The sequence below is a fragment of the Trichomycterus rosablanca genome, chromosome 3, assembly GCF_030014385.1.
Source record: "Trichomycterus rosablanca isolate fTriRos1 chromosome 3, fTriRos1.hap1, whole genome shotgun sequence".
Lineage (NCBI taxonomy): Eukaryota > Metazoa > Chordata > Actinopteri > Siluriformes > Trichomycteridae > Trichomycterus > Trichomycterus rosablanca.
Genome location: NC_085990.1, coordinates 39508266 through 39534628, shown reverse-complemented (window position 1 = coordinate 39534628; position 26363 = coordinate 39508266). Strand labels below are relative to the sequence as shown.

Sequence of the window (26363 nt, the reverse complement as noted above, 5' to 3'; positions counted from 1 at the left end):
CGGCAAACTCATCAGGACAACAAAGAAAAGACTTACACAATGACCTAATACAGATTAGGACAAATGTGTCAGTCATCAGAAGGTCTGACTCCAAGATGCATGCCGCTTTCAACCAAGGAATGGACCAGAAATGAATAGTCCTCACTTTTGAGACACAGTTCTATGGAGTGATGAATCAAACCTGGATCTGTCTGGCCATATGGATCAGTTGTTTGTCTGATAAAAGAAAGGTGAGGCTTATGAAGAGAATAATACTCTTCCCACTGTCTAGCATGGAGGTGCTGCTACAAGAACTGCCAATCTTGACCATGTGACTGGCATCATAGAGGAATGTTATGTCTTTAGTGGTAAAATTAAACCTTGGTGATAACTGACTAACTTTCCAGCAAGACAATGGTTCCTAGTACACTACCAGGTCAAGCAAAGCTTAGATAAAGGAATCAGTCTTTAAATGGCCTTCTTAGTCTTCACATTAAAACCTCATAGGAAATTTGGTAGTTAAAGAAAGCACTTGCAGCATGGAAGCCATAAAGCCTTGAAAAGCTGGACGCTTTTGCATAAAAAGAATGGGTTAAGAGAGGTGTCAGAAGCTTATTAAAGGTTACTAAGGCAAAAGGATGTTCCACCAGGTACTGAGGCTGGGAGTTAAAAATAGTCACATGGACATTTGTTAAGAGAGCTAGATGCTTTTCTTTTAAACTCAAAATTATGTCAACTTGTATGTCGCTCAGGTGGCGCAGTGGTAAAACACGATAGCACACCAGAGCTGACATTTTGAACTTGTTGGTTCCAAACTCAGCTCTGGGCACCTACATGAACAACAATTGGCTTGTTGTTCATACAGGGCGGGAAGCCGGATAGGGACCTCATAACTGATGCAATTGTGACCTCTGCTGACTGGTTGATGGTGCCTGCACAGAGTCGAGAGATAATGTGGAAAGGGTGTGGCTTTCCATACACAAAGCTGATCCACATATGAACTCGCCTTGTGCAGGTGAAAAGATGCAGTCGGCTACTGCACACATGTCGGAGGGGGCGTGTGACAGTCTCGCTCTCCTCAATCAGCAGTGGGGATCAGGATCAGTAGAAAGGAAGCATAATGCAATCGGGTAATTGGATCCGACTAGATTGGGAGGAAAATTGGGAAAAATGCAAAAAAATAAATAAATAATAAATTATGTCAACTTATGGAAATTTCTTGCATGTATCAATAATTATTCTTTCTCTGTTTACTGAGATTTCTTGTTGTATATTTTAATTCCATTGTATTTACTGTAACTTGTAAATTAGGAAATCCTGGTAAATTACCATTTAAACACAAAGTGCAAAAGGCACAAAGTCAGAACACCACATGTGACTGTATTATTAATGCCCCAGTACTTCAATGTGGAATGTGGCTACTGATATGCAAATTTAAAATCTTTACAGTCTGATTATTTACATTTTGTTTGCCAATGTTCACAATGTTCTGTACCGCACAGCGGGGTGGTGAGAATCACAGAGGGGGATTCACCACCAGACTGATTTCCAAATACAGATACTGAAAGATACTTGAAGAAAATCAGAAATGACCACTGGTGTATATAGTATTCAAAAAAGGAAATGACAAACCAGGAAGGAATTCACAGCAAAATAAACTAATACAAATTATAAACTAGAACAATAAAATAGACTCCACTACTGCATGAACCAATCGGTGGCCTGGTTCCACCGTTCAATTACATTTAATCATTTAAAATGCTCAACATCAAAAGCATAAACGTGGCTTACACCACCGATTAACAGATAGTAAAACTACGAGGGTTCTTCAAAAAGTTTCCGCACTTGGTTGAGCGTGTAGCCACTAATACACTGCTGCTTTCACATCATCATCACATGAAAATGTTCTTGCCCTTAAAGCTTCTTTTGAGAGGTCCAAAAAGGTGGAAATCAGATGGTGCTAAATCCAGACTATAAGCTCTCTCTCTGTCTCTCAGACACGACCAATTACTACTCCTCCCACCCTCACCGCTTCTAACCAAAATATAAATGTGCTGAAACTTTTTGAAGATCCCTCATATTTACATTTTTCTACACAACTGCAGTCTTATTTTTGTTATTACAACAGCATTTCCTTTAGTAATTTGGCCTGGTGTGTTCAGGCCAAAGGTGGTCTGTTAACATTATTTATTATTAGATCAGTGCACCCTCATTTGTGAATCTTAACTTGACTCAAGTCTTTTTGATTCTCAGCATGAACGAAAGGCAGAAACATTTCCTTCTTTGACTAATAATCTGTTTATATCAGTCAGAACAGACTCCAAAAAGATGCCCCCATGTTCTTACAGTTCAGGCCTTAAGAGCACTTACTCAGCAGGGCCCATGCAGACACAGATCCACCCCCTCTTGTACTTGTCTTTGTCTTGCAATGCACACATTAAATATGAGCATATAACCAGTAAGACATACATGTATAATCTCACATCGACTCTCAGAGCTGTTCATAAGGAGTCTTGTGAGTCCGTATCATCAGGCCGAAAGGTGCCTTTGCTAGACTGAGCGCTCGATCTCAGGGCACTATCTGTAGAACTATTAACTTCATGCAGTGGTACGTAGGAGTAATCACGCTGTTGACGTCCTCTGCATTTTCCACACACAAGGGTCAGGTTTCCAATGAGACTGGTCAGCAAGATAACAGCCAAAATAGCAGTGATAACCAGCCAGCTCCGCCTACACACACAGACAGACACACACGCACAAACAGTGAGGGGAAGAGATCACTGTGTTAACCGTGAGGACTGAAGCCCACACAAAGCACTACACCAATACCATAGCAACTCCACAAGATCCCACTTACATTTGAAAAGGAACGAGTCGCTAATACATGCGCAACTGGCTCTTCATTGTGTGGCCTATTTACAGGCACACGGGGACTACAGGTGCAGATTTATTTCCTTTGCCAAATGTCTTGTCTTGTTTGACATATTTAGTCAAATCAATATATAATAACACTATTATAATAGTATTATGAGTCTGCAATGATATGTAAACCCTTTAAACCGGTATTTAGTTGAAACAGTGCAAAAGATAAGATACAGTGTATCACAAAAGTGAGTACACCCCTCACATTTCTGCAAATATTTTATTATATCTTTTCATGGGACAACACTATAGAAATAAAACTTGGATATAACTTAGAGTAGTCAGTGTACAACTTGTATAGCAGTGTAGATTTACTGTCTTCTGAAAATAACTCAACACACAGCCATTAATGTCTAAATGGCTGGCAACATAAGTGAGTACACCCCACAGTGAACATGTCCAAATTGTGCCCAAAGTGTCAATATTTTGTGTGACCACCATTATTATCCAGCACTGCCTTAACCCTCCTGGGCATGGAATTCACCAGAGCTGCACAGGTTGCTACTGGAATCCTCTTCCACTCCCCCATGATGACATCACGGAGCTGGTGGATGTTAGACACCTTGAACTCCTCCACCTTCCACTTGAGGATGCGCCACAGGTGCTCAATTGGGTTTAGTCCATCACCTTTACCTTCAGCTTCCTCAGCAAGGCAGTTGTCATCTTGGAGGTTGTGTTTGGGGTTGTTATCCTGTTGGAAAACTGCCATGAGGCCCAGTTTTCGAAGGGAGGGGATCATGCTCTGTTTCAGAATGTCACAGTACATGTTGGAATTCATGTTTCCCTCAATGAACTGCAGCTCCCCAGTGCCAGCAACACTCATGCAGCCCAAGACCATGATGCTACCACCACCATGCTTGACTGTAGGCAAGATACAGTTGTCTTGGTACTTCTCACCAGGGCGCCGCCACACATGCTGGACACCATCTGAGCCAAACAAGTTTATCTTGGTCTCGTCAGACCACAGGGCATTCCAGTAATCCATGTTCTTGGACTGCTTGTCTTCAGCAAACTGTTTGCGGGCTTTCTTGTGCGTCAGCTTCCTTCTGGGATGACGACCATGCAGACCGAGTTGATGCAGTGTGCGGCGTATGGTCTGAGCACTGACAGGCTGACCTCCCACGTCTTCAACCTCTGCAGCAATGCTGGCAGCACTCATGTGTCTATTTTTTAAAGCCAACCTCTGGATATGACGCCGAACACGTGGACTCGACTTCTTTGGTCGACCCTGGCGAAGCCTGTTCCGAGTGGAACCTGTCCTGGAAAACCGCTGTATGACCTCGGCCACCATGCTGTAGCTCAGTTTCAGGGTGTTAGCAATCTTCTTATAGCCCAGGCCATCTTTGTGGAGAGCAACAATTCTATTTCTCACATCCTCAGAGAGTTCTTTGCCATGAGGTGCCATGTTGAATATCCAGTGGCCAGTATGAGAGAATTGTACCCAAAACACCAAATTTAACAGCCCTGCTCCCCATTTACACCTGGGACCTTGACACATGACACCAGGGAGGGACAACGACACATTTGGGCACAATTTGGACATGTTCACTGTGGGGTGTACTCACTTATGTTGCCAGCTATTTAGACATTAATGGCTGTGTGTTGAGTTCTTTTCAGAAGACAGTAAATCTACACTGCTATACAAGCTGTACACTGACTACTCTAAGTTATATCCAAGTTTCATGTCTATAGTGTTGTCCCATGAAAAGATATAATGAAATATTTGCAGAAATGTGAGGGGTGTACTCACTTTTGTGATACACTGTATATAATAGTTCAAATAATTACCTTTAATGTTTTTGTATATACAAAATATACAAAAATTATTAGGACCCACATAATATGCTGTCAAAACAGCTCTGACCTGCCTAGACATGAACTTCACAAAAAATCTGAGTCTTTGGTATCTGGTACCAGTGCATTACAAGCAGACCCTATGACCCTATGTGTATATATATATATATTTTTATTATGCATTTTCTCCCCATTTTCCTCCTGATTTAGTGCACTCAATTTTGTCTTCCGCTGCTGAGAGATGCCAGATTGCATCCGAGGAGAGCACGTCACTGTACACGCCTCTTTCGACACGTGCACAGCCCTCCTCTTCTCGCCCCTGCATTCTGCACAGGTGTCTCTTCGGCCAATCAGGGTCCTTACACAGCGTATGAAGACCCACCCCCGCACACATAGTCCACCTGGGCGCCCCTCAGACCCTATAACTCTTATACAATTAAGGTGGATTGTGCATCCTGGTGTCATCTCTTCCAAAGGTAAATGATTCACACATGACCGACCATCCAACCTGTCTGCAATATGTGGCTTGTTCTATCTTGAACCACTGTTGGTGGATGGCCTTTTGGCTATTACACCAGTGTTGAAAAGTTTGAACAGCTATAGTAAGATGCTTATTGTGAATATTGTCTGACAGAAATTCTCTTTTCATAATGTTTCTATCATGTTTAAAATAATAATAATGTTATGTTTAGGCCAAAAACATGTTTCAATTATTGTTTGATGTAATCACCTCAAACAGGTTAACAAATGCAGGAGATTTTACTATAACCAATATTTGGCCTGGGAGTGAAATGTGGCTTGGGGAAATGAGTTATCAGGGCTTCACTTTTGTCACACATTTATATAAAACCTGCAATATTTACACACTACTGTGCTGCTGTATACTAGAACGCCTTATTCATATTTACATTTACAGTGGTATTTACAAACGTCCCCTTAACTCAAAATCGCACTTTAACTTTTAAATTTTAAATTAACAATGAAAAGCCACTTTGTTCTGCACTTGGCTTAAGCAGTAAACCAAATAAGAGACTAATCTGATTTGTGTGGAATAATCATCAAATCCACTCTGAAAGCGCCCACATGTATCTGTGTTTCGCTGGATTTTCCTCCTGTTTCACTTTTAAACTTGTGTTATAGCTCGAGGTGCTAAGAAATTGTGAGAATCAGCTTTTCCGAGTCTAATGTGTCTAATGAGTCTAATGTGACTTAATGTATTACAAGAACCACATAGAAACACTAAACCTCTCTTAATTATTACTGATCATAAGTTCCTAGCTCGTTGTTTTAGTACAATAAGTCACGTTAAGCTTTGTGCACCGCAACACTGTAGGAAATAACAGCACAGCCAGTTCAAAAGCAGTTTTGCACCTGCTCATGTGAATTACTGAGCTTGCTAAAAAATACGGTATTCCAAGATCAAGCTTCTTCATGATTAAGCAGCATAAGGAAACAATAAAGTAGATTTTATTGTATTTCTATTGATTTTCAATTGTATTTTAGTGTTTTTATATAATATTTGTGTTATTTTCAGTGTATAAGTTTAAAAAAACAACCCCGTTATTTTACATTAGCCTAAAATATATGCAGTTCCACATGACCATGGAACACATTAACAGGTTTCCCATACATCCTTATGGGAAGAAATACCTTGAAACTCAATGGCTTTAAAACTCAAAACTACTCCGAGAAACAATTGGCGTCGTGTTTCAAGGTACCACTGTATCTGTAAACAGGGCTGTTTTTACATTTAGGAACCACTGTAGGTTCAGACAGACCACCTACCTATTCCAGCCCCTATGCAAGCCAAACAATACTTAATCTAAATGTTGTAAAACAAAAATATTGTTTAAAAGTTAATTTTCAACATGTTTTTTTTTTACTTAGATGTAAAAAAAAAAAAAAAACATAACTTTTATTAAGTATATGCTTGTGTGGTGTTTATTTTATTTTTTTTACATTTGCAGGCCTTTGGTTATTTTGATATAAAAAACCCTGTCCTTTGGACACCCCAGCTTTAAATAGAACTGGCTAATATATGACCATTTCTGAATTGATAAGATAAAGCCAGAGTTATGGATCTCACTGCATTGAACAGAGGAGGCTTATGTTTGTGTACCTGTGATAACTTACTCTGAAAAATAGGGCTTGATGGTGTGAGCCTCCTCCTGCTCTCTCCACTCTTTCCACTTCTGAGTGGCCAGACAGTGACCAGCTGGACAGAAAGAAACAATGATTTGATTTTCTTAGCAGAACCACAGTTTTACTTGTAAAGCATTGCCAAGTACTGTCACATACACACACACCATGCTAGACTCAAATGCAAACAAAGCAAATAAAGAAAAATGTTGTGCTTTTCAGACACACTCTGTAAATGGAACGGGCATCCAGAGCAAATTATAGAGGAACTAAAAGGATGCATAAAGACACTCGAGTTTTTAATAGATGTTGACATCAGGCTTAAATAAGAAGGGCAGAGGTGCTTCATGCAGGCTAATTTTAAAACCTGCATTTAAGAGCATGGGATAGCAGCTCGAAAGACAAAAACAGGCTTAAACAAAAGAGAAGCTAGAGACTCAACAGACAGGACTGGAACAAAAACAAAAACTCCCAGTAATTTTTTTTGAGGAATAATGGCCTTAGAGGGCAGAGAGCTGTTGGTCAGTAAAGGTCAGGAAGCTGGCTAGGCTTATTTACTATTCCTGACAGGCTGAGTCTCTGCTCTTGTGCTATTCAGAGCGGTAGAGAGAACGGTAGAGTGGCGACACTCCCATAGAGAACCGTTGTAAAGGGGGCGGGACATTTTTCTGTGCAGCTTCCGGGTTGTGGAGCTCTGAAAAGTTCCAAACATCCCATAGAGCCCCATTCATTTTCACTATGAAAGCAACTATGTTGCTTTGTTTTAAAAAAAATTATGAATTTTAGGTCATTAGTATACTTAATACTGTTATTGTTTAGCATTTGCTCAGCACTAAATGTTACATGTTTATCTTAATTAATAGGTATAACCGAATTTAGCTTAGTCAGTTAGCTAGCTTTCGAGGTTGTTTCACTGCTAAGTTTCAGTCAAATCACTCTTAGTTGTTGACGTAGGGTAAAGTTACTTTTTAAATTGTTCTGGTTATCAACTGGTTTATGTTTACAGTTAATGTCAGCTGCACTACTACCTCAAAAGAATATACTTTAAGTGCTCTTAAGTGTACTTCCTTTTCACAAGGGATATTTTTGCATTAACAGTATTAATGATTGACGATGGAACAATATTAGATTAATGATAGAAATAATTAATAAAACAATTAATAAAAATATTAGAACATTATCATAAAGGCACAAAAGTAAAACACACATTAAACCAAAGAGATGAAGAAGCTGACATAACAATGTTTTTTTATTGGGATTTTAATGTCATGTTTTACACTTTGGTTACATTCATGACAGGAACAGTAGTTAGTCATCACAAGGTTCATATTGACATAGACTCTATTCGTAACCTCAGCCTGATGTACCTGGTGATGATTTTTTTTTCTTCAGATCTCCACACAGAAAGGACCCGAACAGCCCCACCTGGGGATCGAACCCAGGACCTTCTTGCTGTGAGGCGACAGTGCTACCCACTTAGCCACCCGGCATAACAATGACTAGGCTGGCATGACTTATGAGGTTATATGAGTGTTGATGAGGCTGTTGGAGCAACCAGGCTTCCAGATCCTGGTTCTTATGTCCGGTAGTGGAATTTGCATTTCCTGGAGCATTTTGTAGCCAGTGGTACCTGTAGTGAAGCGGCTTTTTTTGCTTTTTTTACAGTTTCATTTCCCCACCGCATCCCTCTTTTGTTCTTTAGTCCAATAGCGGTAATTTGATCTTTTGTTAAAAATACTGCAAATTTCTTCTGAATCATAATGTTTTTCTGCCTCAGTGCTGCATTTATTGTTTTCTGCTGTTTCAGTGCTCTCTCTGCTCTTCTTCTGATTGCTCTTTCAGTTTTCAGTTCCTCTGTCAGATATTGCTGACTGACTCCTGGCTGATTGGCTCCTGGTTCACTGCCTGGATGCTCACTGACAGGGTGCTCACTGACTGGATGCTCACTGCCTGGATGCTCACTGCCTGGATGCTCACTGCCTAGATGCTCACTGATGTACTGGAATATCCATCTCATTCACCTCACATTTGCCACAATCTGCGCCCTCTCTTTCCTCAAATTCTCCCTCAATTTCTTTAAAAACAATAATGTGCTGATTAACAACATGGCAGGAATGTAGGCTAGACATGAACTGATGTGAAATGAGGAATATTATTAGAAACCCAAATCAGAAAAGGTTAGGATGGTATGGTGAATGTAATAAAGAAATGAATTATTTGTAAAAGTACTTTTAGTTGGATTTCATTTCATTGCAGACAGTATGCATATGGAATATTTCATGTACAATGGTACAACCCAGATGCCTCCAATCCCACAGGTTTTTAACAGTTTTCTCACACATTTGCTGATAAAGTGATTATCTCCCCCTATCTTTGCTTCCAAAGGACTTTCCTGGATGCATGCCTTTGTACATTAGCGAATGAAATAAATGCAAATAAATGGAATAAAGCTGTAAAAGATAAAATATCCTTTGTTCATACTGTTTGCAATTCAATACAACTATATACATTTCTAAATCACTGCTTCTTTATTTATTTTCCATACCATCCCAACTTTTTCAGATTTAGAGTAATACATATTACTGAGAGTTCACATGTACAATATCATACCCCATGTGTTTGTAGCATAGTAGTTGTGGTCACTGGTCACTGCAGTAACTGTTAGCAGTTCTGCTGGAAGTCTCAGTGAAGGGGCCTTCCTCCTCTAAGGCCTAGAGCAATGTACAAATACGGCGGGAATGGAATCAGCCCTCAACTTCATTTGGCCTTTTTTTGTGGAAATGAATTGATCCTCCTCAAAATGTGCCTGCAGAGAGGCTTACAAGTTCAGTTTCTACACATGCTTTAGACATACACCATAATGGTCAGTTGGATTACTAATGTGCTCTTTGTTTAAAAACAAATCACTTTGAAATGTTTACCACAGATAATTTTCTATTTCACTTTACATATAACTTACTTGACAGAGTTTTCTGTTATTGTAGTTTTGTGTGATTGTCATGTTGCTTCTGCTGACCATTGCTAACCATTTTTTTCTTCTGTCTCTTTCCTTTGGGAAGCCATACATCTGCATTCCTTTCTCTGACCGATTGGTGCATCCAAATGCCGCACAGCCAACCATGGTATGACGGTTGATCTACAAAATGTTACATGTAGTCATTTTTTTTTGCTCACACTTCACCATTTTGTCTTGTCCTGTTGTGTCCTCTTACACTGTCAACACTGAAATCCTTCAATAAATCCCTATATTTAAAACCTAAATTTGTCGGTCTCTCTTTTCATGTTGTGATCTCATCAACCAGGCAAAACATTGCCGTTTGTTGATATTGTCATGATACATGCTTATGTTGTACTGTATGTTAGGGTCTTAAAATATCAAGGCTGTGTGGTTGAGCAAGTGTTAACTATTTTCTCACTGAACAGATTTTACATTAGACCTAAGTTACATGGAGAAATCCTGCTTTGTGAACACATATCTCAGAAAATACTGAGAAAAAATAGTGTCAGATTAATTAATGCCACTAGAGTCTTTTCACCTAAAATGAGTTGATTAATCAAGAGTCTTGTTACAGAAATGTTTTGTACCAAAAAAGTGGAGGCTGTTTTATTGACAAATCATCTTCATTTAATCTTAAAACTGATTGTGCACGCCGCTCAGGTGGCGCAGCGGTAAAAACACACGCTGGAACCAGAGCTGGGATCTTGAATACATCGTATCGAATCTCAGCTCTGCCTGTCAGCTGGGCTGAGTGGCCACATGAACAACAAATGGCCTGTTGTTCAGATAGGGGTGGGACATTAAAGCCGGATAATGACTCTCTCATAACTAATGCAATTACAACCTCTGCTGGCTGATTGATGGTGCCTGCACAGAGACGGGGAAAGAGTGCTGTCAGGGTGTGTCTCTCCGTACACAGTGCTGATCCGCATTGCACTCGTCAAAGTGTAGGTGACAAAATGCATACGGCTGCTGCCCTTGTGTCAGAGGGGGTGTGGGTTAGCTTCATTCTCCTCAATCAGAGCGGGAATCGGCATTGGTGGAGAGGAAGCATAACGCAATCGGGCAATTGGACGCGCTAAAAGGGAAAAAAAGTGGAGAAAATGCATAAACAATATATAAATATATATAAAAAAACTGATTGTGCACTGGTAATTAATATCATAACATTTTCAGCTACGTAGTGTTTTAGTATTATTTACTCTAAAGCTATTTTATTACTATTAAAGTGGTACTGGGACCTCTATCATTTACACCCTATTTGCTACCATTAGGAAAACAATATTAATAAACATAACATCAACCTAATGACATCAACACAATCAGTAGAACTGAGGATTGTGTAAACACAATAAGATACTGGATGTCATGTAACGCTCTTCTACTTAATTCAGATAAAACAGAAGTATTACACGTCATAGCCAAGGCTGTGAGGGATAAGTTGTCTAATCAGGTGATTAATCTTAATGCTGTAATACCCATCTCAGTTCAGACCTCTCCTTTGATGCACACATAAGTATTATTACTATAGTTGCTTTCTTTCATTTGTATAGCATCTCTAAAATAAGAAATATACTTTCTGTTATTGATACTACAGATCCAATCCATGTATTTATAACTTCAATAGAGGATTATAGCAATGCTCTTTTCAATGCTTCAGTTGGTTCAAAATGACGCAGCTCGAGTACTAACTAGAACTAGATTTATTTATTAGGATTTTATTGTCATGTTTTATACACTGTGGTTACATTCATGACAGAAACGGTAGTTACTCGTAACACAAGATTCATCAGTTCACAAGTTTTAATGTCAAACACATTCATGTCTCCAATTCACCTCACTTGCATGTCTTTGGACTGTGGGAGGAAACTGGAGCTCCCGAAGGAAACCCACGCAGACACAGGGAGAACATGCAAATACCACACAGAAAGGACCCGGACCGCCCCACTTGGGGATCGAATCCAGGACCTTCTTGCTGTGAGGCGACAGTGCTACCCACTGAGCTACCATGCCAACTTATTTTGTGAGTATAAACAAATTTCGAATTTGATGCCTGCAACACACTCGAAAAAGTTGGAACAGGGGCGAAAGGGTGAAGTAATCTATATATATATCTCAGACTCAGCTCACTCGCGGCTCACCATTTGTGAGAAATTTGACCACCCCATCTGGGGATCGAACCCAGGACCTTCTTGCTGTGAGGCGACAGTGCTACCCACCGAGTCACCATGCCGCCCAACTAGAACTATAACGTTTAATCTTATTAGTCCTGTTCTATCATCTCTGCACTAGCTGCCAATTAAATTCCACAATAAATACAAAATACTCTGATCATATTAGTCCTGTTCTATCATCTCTACACTGGCTGCCAGTTAAATTCTGCAATAATTACAATATACTCTAACTAACCTATACAGCGCTACATGGGCTGGTTCTACAGTACATGAGTTAACTTACTGAACACTACAACCCAGCACATTTACTTCATTCACAAGGTGCCGGCAAGGTTACTTACAGTTCCTAGAATTATAGAAAACAATCACATATACAACCCCACAACTTCATAATTTAAACTTGTTTGCAAACTTCAAGCCCAGATTAGGAACATGCTTATTTACTCAGGCTTTTGATTAGTCTTTACACACCACAGAAGTTCTTGTATTTAGTTGAGCTGCAAAATTAGGGTTGCCAGTGTCTCATGTGGGTGGCACGGTGGCTCGGTGAGTAGCACTGTCACCTCACAGCAAAAAGGGCCTGGGTTTGATCCCCCAGGCGGGGCGGTCCGGGACCTTTCTGTGCAGAGTTTGCAAGTTCTCCCTGTGTCTGCGCAGGTTTCCTCTGGGAGCTCCGGTTTCCTCCCACAGTCCAAAAACATGCAGTCGGGTTAATTAGAGACACTGAATTGCCCTATAGGTGAATGGGTGTGTGTGTGTGTGCGTGTGTCTGCCCTGCGATGGACTGGCGCCCCGTCCAGGGTGTTACTGTGTGCCTTGCGCCCATTGAAAAAGCTGGGATAGGCTTCAGCACCCCCTCGTGACCCTAATTGGATAAACGGTTAAGATAGTGAGTGAGTGAGTGTCTCATGCTATAATCTGTACTGTTAACATCGAATTAGTAATGATTTTGTTAGTTTCAAACTTTATTCACTTCAACTGTGTTTTTACTTCAAGATGCTCTGACATGAAGCCTTTCACCAACCTGAGGCAGACACATGTAGGTCTGAGGCTGCATGCGTTGGGAATATGCAGTGACTGCACTCCAGGACTCTCCAACAGACTTTATTCTACTTCAGACTGAACTGGAAAATAATGAACTTAAACTTGCTATAACATGGTATTTTTTTTATGTATACATATCCAATCTATTAATTAAACTCTAATTAACTCAATTATCCTCTAGGCCTCGCAAAGAGCACCGGTCCTGTTGAGTCTGGTTTCTATCAAGGTTTCTTTCTTGCTATTTTAAGGGAGTTTCTTTATTGCCACTGTTGCCATCAGCTTATTCAACAGGGATTTTTGGTCCTGGAAACTGCCTTGAGACTATGTCTATTATACAGGGTGTCTGGACACAGTGATAGTTAGTGATATTTCCTATATTTTTACTAAAATACACACATACATATTGCATCACAAATAGTGAAAACACATTGAAGATGTTACTGATTAATATTATAATAAAATGAAATGTTTATTATAAAATAAAATGTTTATTTTTCAATAAAAAGTTACTGAAATATTGAAAATACGCATTTTGACACCCTGTAAAACGAAGAACAGCTTTGTCATATATACATATACAGGTGTACAGTACAGTGAAATTTGCAGGGTCAGCCATTGTATGCTGCCCCTGGAGATGACAGGATTAAGGGCCTTGCTCAAGGGTCCAACAGTGGCTGCATGGCAGAGCTGGGATTCGAATGCTCAACCTTTCAATTGAAAGCCCAAAGCTCTACCTACTAGGCTACCACTGTCCCATTAAAAGCACTATACAAATAAATCTGACTTTACCCTCAATTCCAAAAGCATCTAATTAATGATGTAAATGTACAGTGTATCACAAAAGTGAGTACACCCCTCACATTTCTGCAGATATTTAAGTATATCTTTTCATGGGACAACACTGACAAAATGACACTTTGACACAATGAAAAGTAGTCTGTGTGCAGCTTATATAACAGTGTAAATTTATTCTTCCCTCAAAATAACTCAATATACAGCCATTAATGTCTAAACCACCGGCAACAAAAGTGAGTACACCCCTAAGAGACTACACCCCTAAATGTCCAAATTGAGCACTGCTTGTCATTTTCCCTCCAAAATGTCATGTGATTTGTTAGTGTTACTAGGTCTCAGGTGTGCATAGGGAGCAGGTGTGTTCAATTTAGTAGTACAGCTCTCACACTCTCTCATACTGGTCACTGAAAGTTCCAACACTGCACCTCATGGCAAAGAACTCTCTGAGGATCTTAAAAGACGAATTGTTGCGCTACATGAAGATGGCCAAGGCTACAAGAAGATTGCCAACACCCTGAAACTGAGCTGCAGCACAGTGGCCAAGATCATCCAGCGTTTTAAAAGAGCAGGGTCCACTCAGAACAGACCTCGCGTTGATCGTCCAAAGAAGCTGAGTGCACGTGCTCAGCGTCACATCCAACTGCTGTCTTTGAAAGATAGGCGCAGGAGTGCTGTCAGCATTGCTGCAGAGATTGAAAAGGTGGGGGGTCAGCCTGTCAGTGCTCAGACCATACGCCGCACACTACATCAAATTGGTCTGCATGGCCGTCACCCCAGAAGGAAGCCTCTTCTGAAGTCTCTACACAAGAAAGCCCGCAAACAGTTCGCTGAAGACATGTCAACAAAGGACATGGATTACTGGAACCATGTCCTATGGTCTGATGAGACCAAGATTAATTTGTTTGGTTCAGATGGTCTCAAGCATGTGTGGCGGCAATCAGGTGAGGAGTACAAAGATAAGTGTGTCATGCCTACAGTCAAGCATGGTGGTGGGAATGCCATGGTCTGGGGCTGCATGAGTGCAGCAGGTGTTGGGGAGTTACATTTCATTGAGGGACACATGAACTCCAATATGTACTGTGAAATACTGAAGCAGAGCATGATCCCCTCCCTCCGGAAACTGGGTCGCAGGGCAGTGTTCCAGCATGATAATGACCCCAAACACACCTATAAGACGACCACTGCTTTATTGAAGAGGCTGAGGGTAAAGGTGATGGACTGGCCAAGCATGTCTCCAGACCTAAACCCAATAGAACATCTTTGGGGCATCCTCAAGCGGAAGGTGGAGGAGCGCAAAGTCTCGAATATCTGCCAGCTCCGTGATGTCGTCATGGAGGAGTGGAAAAGCATTCCAGTGGCAACCTGTGAAGCTCTGGTAAACTCCATGCCCAGGAGAGTTAAGGCAGTTCTGGGAAATAATGGTGGCCACACAAAATATTGACACTTCAGGAACTTTCACTAAGGGGTGTACTCACTTTTGTTGCCGGTGGTTTAGACATTAATGGCTGTATATTGAGTTATTTTGAGGGAAGAATAAATTTACACTGTTATATAAGCTGCACACAGACTACTTTTCATTGTGTCAAAGTGTCATTTTGTCAGTGTTGTCCCATGAAAAGATATACTTAAATATCTGCAGAAATGTGAGGGGTGTACTCACTTTTGTGATACACTGTAAGTAGAGGCCATGTCCAACAAGCTTATGGCCAGGTGTCCACATAATTTTGTACATACATATGTACATACATATATCTGTAAAACTACAACATACCTTGTAATGTTTTGTGTTTAGTGGGGTGAACTGGTTGTGTGTGTGTCAGATGAGTAAATAAGTAAATAGAATAGTTAGTGATGCTCTGCAATGATGGTGCCCCGTCAAGTTTTTTTTCTGACTTGGGCCCAATGTTTCCAGGTAATGCTGTACCTGATCATGTGATCAAGATAAATACCCTCATCAGGATTAAGCCGGTATCAAAAGTAAACAAACATGTTGCTGTTTGAATAAGAGCTTCTCTTTATTGCTGCAAGGCCTACACTGCTATCATCAATATTACTTTCCACAACAGGCAGTTACAACCACAGCATCTAATGGATTGAAATATATTCCATCTGTGTTGACAGGTTGTTGTTTTTACCAGATGTTGTTGACATCAGGGTTGAATAAGAAGGGCAGAAGTGCTTCATGTAGGCTAATTTTAAAACCTGTATTTAAGAGCATGGGATAGCAACTCTAAGGAAAAAAAGCCAGGCTTAAACAAAAGAGAAGCTAGAGACGCAACAGACAGGACTGGAACAAAAACCAACCCCCAGCTTTTTTTTTTTTTGAGGAATAATGGCCTTAGAGGGCAAAAAGCTGTTGGTCAGTAAAGGTCAGGAAGCTGGCTAGGCTTATTTACTATTCCTGACTGACTGAAAATTACATCACTTTTCTACATAGTCACCCTCTGATGCATTTTCCCTAGTATTGTAGCAACTTTTTAATGCCCTCAGCAAAAAATGTTTTGGTTGAGCACGTAGCCACTGATGCAGCGCTGCTTTCACATCATCATCACCACATGAAAATCTTCTTTCCCTTAAAGCTTCTTTGAGTGTCCAAAAAGGTGAAATCAGATGGAGCTAAATTCAGACTATAAGCTCTCTCTCAGTATCTCAGACATGACACAATTACTACTTCTCCCACCCTTACCGTTTCCAACCAAAATATAATAGTGCAGAAACTTTTTAAGATCCCTCGTAGAAACAGTCTGGTAATCACTGGTTGCTGTGTAATACAAACAACACTCAACCAATCTCTCAGCTTCAGTCTACATAATTATGAACAATAAATGGACTGGATAGTAAAACCAGTGTGTTGTGAATGCTGTACTTCAATCAGATTACAAAGAAGAATTTATTTTAATAATTGCCCTCAAATTAGCATAAATCAAAGCAAAACAAAAATCATTTTAACTGATAGGAATGAGAACCAATGACCATGATTTACCTACTTTACCATAACTTTAGTTATTAATCAGAATGCTATATTATCCACTATGGATTTTTATTTATACATGATGTATAAGCATTCACCTGGTCAAATGTAATATTAATGTATGTTTGCTTAACAATGAACTCAGACAGTATAAAAAGATCTATGCAAATGAAGAATTGTGTATCTAAAAAAATAAAGAACATGAGGATAAAGAACAGGGAAGTAGTATTTGCATAAAGGACATAATGACCTAGTAACAAAGCAGTGAAGAAATAATCAGTACCTCTATGCAGGCTGATGTTCCTCTGGCCTGTGAATGTAGCATTGCAGCTGCCTGTGACTGGGTCACATGGGCAAAGGTCACTGCACTGACACTGTTGCAAACATTGCAGTCCATGGAAACCCAGTGGACATTCTGAGAGAGGACAGAGCACCAAGATATTTGTTAATACACTGTTTTATTACATGTTAAAGTTCTGTCTTATTTCTTTAATTTAGTAATTGTATATTCCCATCCAATAAAGTCCAGCAACAACAAATTCCTAGTTTAAAAAAGCACAGCTGTAGCAGTTTCACACATATATAAAACTATATGTTTATGAATATTACTGACTTATGAATCCACTTGATACCCACGAAGAAATGTATAATAACCCGCTTTCTTCCTAAGGACTTTTTTTAACGTTGCACTTTTTACATCTTTAAAACTCACTTTCTCCACACCTTGAAATAAATCATATATTTACCCAGTTCTTCTGTATTCATTTTTGGTTCCTCTCTGTTAGTGAGAGTAGTGTTTCCACTTTAGCCTATGTTGTCCTATGTCTCTCTTTCCAATAGAGTGCATCTTCTACTGTTACAAATGCCATTTCCCTTTAATTCTTCTTTGGCAAAACAACCACAGGTCCATGTACTTTATAATGTTACAGTTAAACTAGCTCTATTGATATGTGCACAGAAAATGTACATCATGAATTAAAGTCATGTAAAGTCATGAATTATATATTAAAATAACCTTCTACTATCAATTTATTTATTTAAATGGGCCTTGGCCCATTATCTGTTAATGTACACAGCGATGCCAGGAATCTTGGAGTTATTTTCGATTCTGCGCTTAAGTTTGATAAACAGATAAATTCTGTTGTTAGTGCTAGTTTCTATCAGCTCATTAAAATTGCTAAGCTAAAATCCATTTTAACTGTTAAGGATTTGGAAACAGTTATCCATGCTTTTATTACATCATGCCTAGGCTATTGCAACTCTCTTTACTTGGGTATCAACCAATCAGCTCTGTCACGCTTGCAGCGGGTTCAAAATGCAGCAGCTAGGCTTTTAACTGGAACCAAAAAAGGGAGTCCATCTCGCCTGTACATTGGCTGCCCGTTAAATACAGGATTGAGTTCAAGGTCTTACTGACAGTTTTTAAAGTCCTAAACGGCAATTCTCCAACATACACCACTGAGCTCCTGCACCCATACTCAACCTCATGAGTTTTAAGATCCTCCAATCAGCTGCTGCTATACATTCCTAAATCTAGACTTAAGTCAAAATGTGACAGAGCTTTTTCCGTTGTTGCCCCAAAACTGTGGAATAGTCTGCCTGTTTTTATCAGGATGTCATCCACAACTGATGTTTTTAAGTCTAATTTAAAAATACACTTATACTCTCAGGCTTTTCATTGCCCTTAATAAGTTTTAAAGAATTTCTTCTTATGTCCAGGGTATATCTCAAACTTTGTCCAATTGTTTCTGTATTTTTATTCATTATCTTAAATTTTACTGTCTTTTGTTATTCTTTACTGTTACTTTTTATGGTTTTATTGCCTTATTTTTATATTGTACAGCACTTGTAGTCTTTAAATGTGCTTTAAAAATAAAGTTGACTTGACTTAAAGTGCTGTACATTATCAATTCTGCAGATTGAAAAATATACACAGATCAGGCGTAACCTTATGACCACATATGAAAACACATTTTGTTGGTCCACCTTTTGCTGCCAAAACAGCCCTGACCCGTCGAGGCATGGACTCCACTAGACCCCTGAAGGTGTGCTGTGGTATCTGGCAACAAGATGTTAGCAGCAGATCCTTTAACTCCTGTAAGTTGTGAGTTGCGGCCTCCATGGATCTGACTTTTTTGTCCAGCACATCCCACAGATGCTCGATTGGATGAGATCTGGGGAATTTGGAGGCCAAGTCAACACCTCAAACTCGTTGTTGTGCTCCTCAAACCATTGCTGAACTATTTTTGCTTTGTAGCAGGGCGCATTATCCTGCTGAAAAAGGACAGAGCCAAGAGGGAATACCGTTTTCATGAAAGGGTGTACATGGTCTGCAACAATGCTTAGGTAGGTGGTACGTCTTTGGGCCTTCCAGATACTTTCTGACAAATTATTAATGAAGTGTCCCAATTCTTTAGCTACAGTTAAATCAGATGCAGAAATCACCACAACAAAGGTATGCAAACTTCAACTGCAAAGGAGTATTTTTACATCAACTCATCAAATCAGGTTTTATAAATCCCAATTTCAATGTTACTCTAAACTTACAATGAGAGTTGTGTTTAGTTGACAAGTTAAGGTTGTTTAATACAGCAGCCTACCGTTCAAATGTACATTAAGCAGTTTGTGTAAGCAGCAGTTTGAGTGCTTTTAGTACTTTGAATGAACAAACATAAAAGTGCTTTTAATTGCTTTTATTAATCTTAGTTTATAATATATGATATGACAGATGATATGACATATTCTATGTGGGTTGTAATGCTGGCTTGAGTTTGGCTCTGTTTACCTAAACTGCAGTTGGCTCCCATCCACCCTGCATCACACACACAGCCATCTGTTCAATAGATGAAGAAAAAGAATAATCAAACCGCTTCATTAATTTAATTATTTCCTTATTAAATACAAGCAAAATACCTAAACACTTGATTAGTTCTTTATACAATGAATCTGCATGAGTTCAATGGTATACAGTGAATCATTTTACTACTACTATCTTCTTCTCTACTGCTGATACTACCTCTACTGGAGAAATGCCATTCGAAATTTCATTGTACCTGTGTACAGTGACAATGAAGATTCTATTCTATTCTATTCTATTCTATTCTATTCTATTCTATTCTATTCTATTCTATTCTATTCTATTCTATTCTATTCTATTCTATTCTATTCTATTCTATTCTATTCTATTCTATTCTATTCTATTCTATTCTATTCTAGAGAGAATAGAATTAGGGCTGCCACTAACGACTAGTTTTCTATCGATTAATCTATAGACTATTTTTTCGATTTATCAAACGATTAATTTTTCTTCAAAAAATGTAATTCAGAATCTAATTTAAGCTTCTTTTATTTTAACAACAAACTATATGGCATAATAAAATTGCACAAAACTAAATGTAAACAGGGTTTATGTCCATATTATAAAATTCTCAAGTGCTTCATATTAAACAAAGTCCAACATGTGTTTATGGCATTCCATACACAAAGCAAAGTGCTTGAACTTATAGCAGAAATAAAATAGTTAGATGTAGCCACGTCTTATTAAGTCCAACGTACAGTAAATACAGAATGAGCCCAGATTCTAGCCTACACATTCACTCAAAAATTACTTAAATTTCTAAGTGAAGTAAACAAAGTAGTAGGTGGTCTAACTGGACTCACTAAGGAATATGGTATTCCAAGATCTCCGCTATTAAGAAGCCTAATGAAACAATATAGAAGTAAAAATGCACCTTAACTGAACTCGCTAAGAAATACGGTATTCCAAGATCTCCGCGATTAAGAAGCTTAATGAAGCAATATAGACGTGCAACATCACGCTGGTGCTGCTGTGGTAACATTAAAGCTTCGCACAGTGGACAAACCACCTTTTTGTTTTGTGCCATTTTTTAATTCGCCGGCAACCAGCGACTGGACCAAATACGACATAGGTCATGCACGCAGCAAGTAGTGCTAAGGGGAAATCATATGAACGCTTATATGAATGGAGACGTTGTAGAAAATACAAAGGATCATTTATAAACATGGTTTTAAAAACAATGCATCGACTTAAAATATCGACTAGGTCGACCAATACGCGGCAGCCCTAAATAGAATACTTACTAACGCCCTTATTCTTACTCATTTCATGCAAAAAACAAAAAACAAAAAAAAAACTTCGGTTCTAATAGGGTTTCAGCACAGTGTTCTTGGACTGTTGTCTACTTAAACTAGAGTAAGGTAATGTCTACTATGGAAGCACTTCTGTAAGTCGCTCTGGATAAGAGCGTCTGCTAAATGCTAAAAATTTAAATGTAAATGTAGAGAGTATTCAGACCCCTTGAGTTTTTGCACAGTTCATTCTGTTTTGGATTTGATTTACTAAATCAGCCATAATGATGATATGAAAACTCGTTTTTAGAATTTTTCAAAAGTAAGTTGACCATGAAGTTTATTCTTAAATTTGTCTAGAATTTAATTGGAGCTGACCTGTTGTAATTTGAATTAATTGGACATAGTTAGACACAGAAATGCACACACCTGAGTCTATAATGCTGCATTTTTAGCATAGAAACCAGGCCACAAAATCCAATGAACTCTCTGTGGATGTGGATGCTGGACTGAGTTTTGCTTGTCTTTGATTTCTTTTAGTAAGCTAAATGACCTTAGTCTCAGATTAGCTCATGTCAAAAGGCGCTCCATCGAAAGTGTAAACCTGGTAAATCTTTATGACACATGGCTTGTAATTGATAAGGTCAAGCTAAATGACCTTAGTCTCAAATTAGCTAATGTCAAAAGGCGTTCCATTAAAAGTTGGAAAGTTGGTAAATCTTTATGACACATGGGCATGCACTGGTATGCACAATCAGTGGCATCAGTGCATTTTTGATAAATGTCATGGGTACTTTAGTGGGATAAACAGTTGAATGATGTGGGGGGGGGGGGGGGGGGGGGGTTCTGGGGGACTATCTTAATTGTTGTTTTGAGATTTATCCACATGTGTCTAATAAAATTAAAATCTGGAAACATTGCTGTCCACTTCACTAGGTTTCAAAACTTTGTCTTAATCCATTTCTGGGTGTTTTTAAATTGCTGGGTGACCCATGACCTCTAATGGGGAACCTCAACAACCGCTCATGGAGAAAGCAAGAGAAAGAAACCAGGCACTATATTTATGTTTTGTTGATTTCACAAAGGCATTTCACATGGCACAGCATGACCAATTATGGATAACCATAACTCCATCTCCTCGTACCTGGTCCAAACTACTGAGGAATCTGTATAGCCAACTACATGCTGCTATCAGTACAGCATGGATCAGCCAATCACACAGTAGAATGGATAAGGGTAAGAAAGAGATGTCATTTTTGAGGACGAGTTATGAGAAAGGCACAACAAGGGTTTGCCAGAGGATTAAGGATTGGTGGAAAGACCATTAGGTCCTTTTTTTATATTTTGGAAGTAGAGTATCAAATATTACAGCTGGCAAAGTGAAGAAGTCAAGAATGGCGATGGGCTTGGTAGTGATGGTCAAACTGACAAGGATCACAGATGGAAGAACTCACCCTCAGTGCATAGTCCGTGTTCTCCACAGTCTCGTGGCTGGCATGTTAGATTGGCACAGGTGGGCCCAGTCCAGCCATGATTGCACGCACACTGGCCGTCTATGCAGGTCCCGTGTTTGTTGCAGTCCTCAGGCTGGCACAAGCGTTCATGAACACAGAGAACAGTGGAGACAGCACGAGGACAGCGCCACATTGCCTCTATACTGCACACAGAGCAAGCAGCTGTCAGGTTATACAGTAGTGACACCAAAAACTTTTATACTGTGTTTATTCGGTGCTGAGTTATTAGATTGTTCATGTATAAAATATTAGTTAGAGCAGTGCAGTGTGCTAATGCTAAGTAATAATTTAAAAATGTTGAAATAGCATAAAAACTACACTATAGAGTGGTGAGGTTTCAGAGGTTTAAATGTCCTTCAAGAATGTTGCAGCACATGAGATAAACAATGATGTAGTATATTTATTTATACACTTTGGTTACATTCATGACAGGACAGGTAATTCCTGATTACACAAGATTCATCAGCTCACAAGTTCAATGTCAAACACAGTCATGGACAATTCTGTATCTCCAATTCACCTCACTTGCATGTCTTTGGACTGTGGGAGGAAACCGGAGCCCCCGGAGGAAACCCACACAAACATGCAAACTCCACACAAAAAGGACCCGGGCCGCTCCACATGGCCATGATGTATAAGAATCTCAAAACTGATATACCATAAGCTGTAAAATAACCAACAGCATGTGCATTTACACAAGCTCTGAGCCTCTGATGTCTACAAAAATGTTTAAACTAATAGATACCGCATATCTCCGGTAACTAGGGGAACAACATGGGTTTAAACTTCAGCACTAGTTACTATCTGTAAGGAGTTTGAGAGATTACATCCACAATCATGTAACTTTTTAGGGCCATCCATTTTACTCCCATCTACAAAAAACAGATCTGTAGGTAAATAGAATAACCCTACATTGCCCCCAGGTGTGAGTGAGCGAATAAATAAATGAGTGTTACTGAAAATCTTTATTCTTTACATTTACATTTTCGACATTTAGCAGATGCTTTTATCCAAAGTGACTTACAGTTGTGACAGTATACAATCTAAGCAATTGAGGGTTAAGGGCCTTGCTCAAGGGCACAGCAGTGGCTTGAACCTGCAACCTTCTGATTACTGGTCCAGTACCTTAACCGCTAGGCTACAAAGGGCTAACTATCAGTACTGATCCTCCTCAATCTATCTGCAACATTTGATACAATCAATCAAAGAATTCTCCTGTCCACCCTTTCCAGCATGGTGTAATTAGCTTCCTATCTGGAAGGGCAGTCTTACCAAGTGTCATGAAGAGGATCTATATCTGTCCCATGTATTTTTTTCAACAAGAATCCAACAGGGTTTAGTACTTAGTAGGGTTTAGCTCTCTTGGTGAATTCATATCTGTATCTAAACATTGGTGTTGTTCTGGACAGTCAGCTATCCTTCTCTAAACATGTTGCTAACCCACTCATGTAAAATCTTCCTCTACAATATTAAAAGAAACCAGCCATTTCTATCTAAAAAAGGTTCTTACATTTTTATCCAATATCTTGTCATCTTAAGGTTGGACAACAGAATCTCCCTCCTGCAGGTCTTTCCATAGTTAATATCAGATCTCTGGAACTGATTCCAAATGCTGCTGCATGCCTGTTTTTCAATCCAACCAACCACTCACACATTACCCACTGCTACACTCTTCACTGGCCTTCTGTAGCCACCCGCATTCTATTTAAAACAATGATGCTTCCCAACAAAGCCAAAAATGGACCTGTCCCAAACTTAGAGCACATATAAAACACTATTCTGCACCTTATACCCTTTAAACAAGCTGTTAGTAGATTTTGTGTTCATGGAGAGGGTCAGGATGTTTGTGATACTGGAGGTAAGATCCAACAGACATTCCACACAATGTTCTCTATTTACTGTATTGTACATTTTTGTATATTTTGATGTGACTGATATGGCCTGTCTGTACTTGTGAATCTGGCAAAAAAAACAGTGGGTTTAAAAGCATGTTTTTTCTGTAATAAACAATAAACTAACATTTTAGTTACACCTCAAAAGTGCATGCAGCATAGCTAAGCTAAAATAATGTTGGTAACATAACACTGGGTCCTTCTCTCTGCTTGCTACATTTGTGAATGTGACGTGATCTGTGATAAAAATCTTATTAACACAACACATGCAATAAAACTAGAAAAAACAGAAGTAAGGATCAAAGCAAGGATCTCTAAACCCAGTGTTGCTGTGCTGCACTCATTCAGCTGTACCACCACACCCACATGAATTCCAACAATGCCCATATGATTTTTGTAAATAATTCTTACTAGGTAAAACTTCCTGAATGTATTTAGGATATGTATGGTAGTTAAAGGTTGTTATGCCAAATAAAATTTACATACCAGTGATCTGAGGGGTAACTGGTCAAAGTACCATTAATGACAAAAGTAGAAGAACCACCACCATCAAGGTTAATGGCATTAATGACTCCCTGCTCCTTCAGGAACTGTGCTACCTGCCAGAGGTTCATACTGCAAATACACACAAGTAAAGAAATACATTACAATTACTGACCAATAAAGCACTTCATCTTCATTGACATTTTTTTATATATTTATATTCTTATATATAATCTTTTTTTTTTTCAAATTATATTTCTACCATTGCTTTATCCTGGTCAGGGTTACAGGGGGTCTTGCTTTCCCAAAATCATTGGGGACAAAGCAGTAACACACCCCAGACAAGACATAGTCAATCATGTCTGTACATAAATGCCCGACTTGACCAATAGGGTAGTTCTAAAACCTCAGATTCTTGCCACAGGAATTTTTATACCAGCTGAAATTTTAAAAATCTGAAGATACATTGCTGATGCACACCAAACATGGCTGTAAAAAGACAGTGGGTTATTTCGTTATTGCCTGCAGAGAGACTCAGTAGTGTCTATTCTCACCCTCTGTGATCTGTTTGCCCATCGATGTGAAAGAGAATGAGTCTGCCCTCACGGTCATGGCCCACTGCTGTCCGTGCAGAAATCACATTAACGAAGCGCCGAAACGTTCCTGCAATTCAAATCAGGTCTTAAGCTGCTTTTTTATTAAGGAGCTAATAGTGGTTTAAACAAAAAAGCATTATAAGATCTACCACGTTTAGATGAAATATTGAGACCCACATACCTGTCTCCTGAGTTTTGCTGCACTCAGCCTGTATGCTCTCATTGATGTAAACTTCTCCTGCCCTGAGCAGCCAAACCACCCCACTGATCAGCTGCACAAAGGGATTTACCTCATCCAACACATCCTCTTCTGATAGATAACTACCAACATACAGAGGAAGATAAAACGTTATTATAGCAAACAAAAAAAAACTACAAATGACATAAGTGAACCAGGTGTTTATTTATTCCATTTCAATAACCTCGGTTAGGACTGCCATTGGGTCTTGTACACTTTCACACAGGGGAATAACCCACATGTTTTAAAATGGTAATAATCAGTGTACCCAGAGAAAAAAAAGCATATAAATCCTCTCTAAAACAGTGACCAGAGACTAGGAATAAATTCACAAATGTGGGAGCTGCTGTGGGACACCATGACATCCAATATCAAGTAAATGCACACAAATAAAAATATGAAATAAATACAAATGGAGAAATACTAAATCCAAAAAATAGTTTTTTAATGATTATTCTTAGGGTTAGCAGTTTTAAGTAAAACAATTTCATTGTGTAAAACCCCCTAAAAAGGCTGTGTAAATCTAAAAATGTTTTATGTATTAATGAATTAATTACAAAAACCATTAAAACCCAGTTCAAATTCATAGAATTTTTAGTACTGATATATTTCCATGTTTCCTACTACTGTAAACCTTTAAATGTAGCTGTACACATCTAATAATGGTTAAACAAAAACTGCATACAAATAGCCACAAACAACAATGTTCGTTTACCTTCTTACCCTCTTTGCTAT

The 26363-nt window shown here is 39.1% G+C and overlaps 1 protein-coding gene and 1 long non-coding RNA gene across 2 annotated transcripts in view; both read right to left on the bottom strand.

Annotated features, from left to right (window-relative positions):
• Nucleotides 1-1685: 1685 nt before the first annotated feature.
• The window catches only part of nagpa (N-acetylglucosamine-1-phosphodiester alpha-N-acetylglucosaminidase), a 29042-nt gene continuing 4364 nt past the window's right edge, over nucleotides 1686-26363 (bottom strand). Inside the window, exons 3-10 of the mRNA XM_062992303.1 lie at nucleotides 25572-25711; nucleotides 25349-25457; nucleotides 24798-24926; nucleotides 22360-22562; nucleotides 19602-19649; nucleotides 17100-17231; nucleotides 6829-6910; nucleotides 1686-2709 (exon numbers count right to left, since the gene is read on the bottom strand). Coding sequence (XP_062848373.1) covers nucleotides 2481-2709; nucleotides 6829-6910; nucleotides 17100-17231; nucleotides 19602-19649; nucleotides 22360-22562; nucleotides 24798-24926; nucleotides 25349-25457; nucleotides 25572-25711 — 1072 coding nt within the window. The 3' untranslated portion in view covers nucleotides 1686-2480. The remainder of the gene's footprint in view (nucleotides 2710-6828; nucleotides 6911-17099; nucleotides 17232-19601; nucleotides 19650-22359; nucleotides 22563-24797; nucleotides 24927-25348; nucleotides 25458-25571; nucleotides 25712-26363) is intronic.
• LOC134309875 (uncharacterized) lies at nucleotides 8030-10217 on the bottom strand. The gene is made up of 3 exons (XR_010011230.1): nucleotides 9794-10217; nucleotides 9445-9640; nucleotides 8030-8908 (listed from the first exon to the last, which is right to left on the bottom strand). It is a non-coding gene; the product is annotated as an uncharacterized LOC134309875 (long non-coding RNA).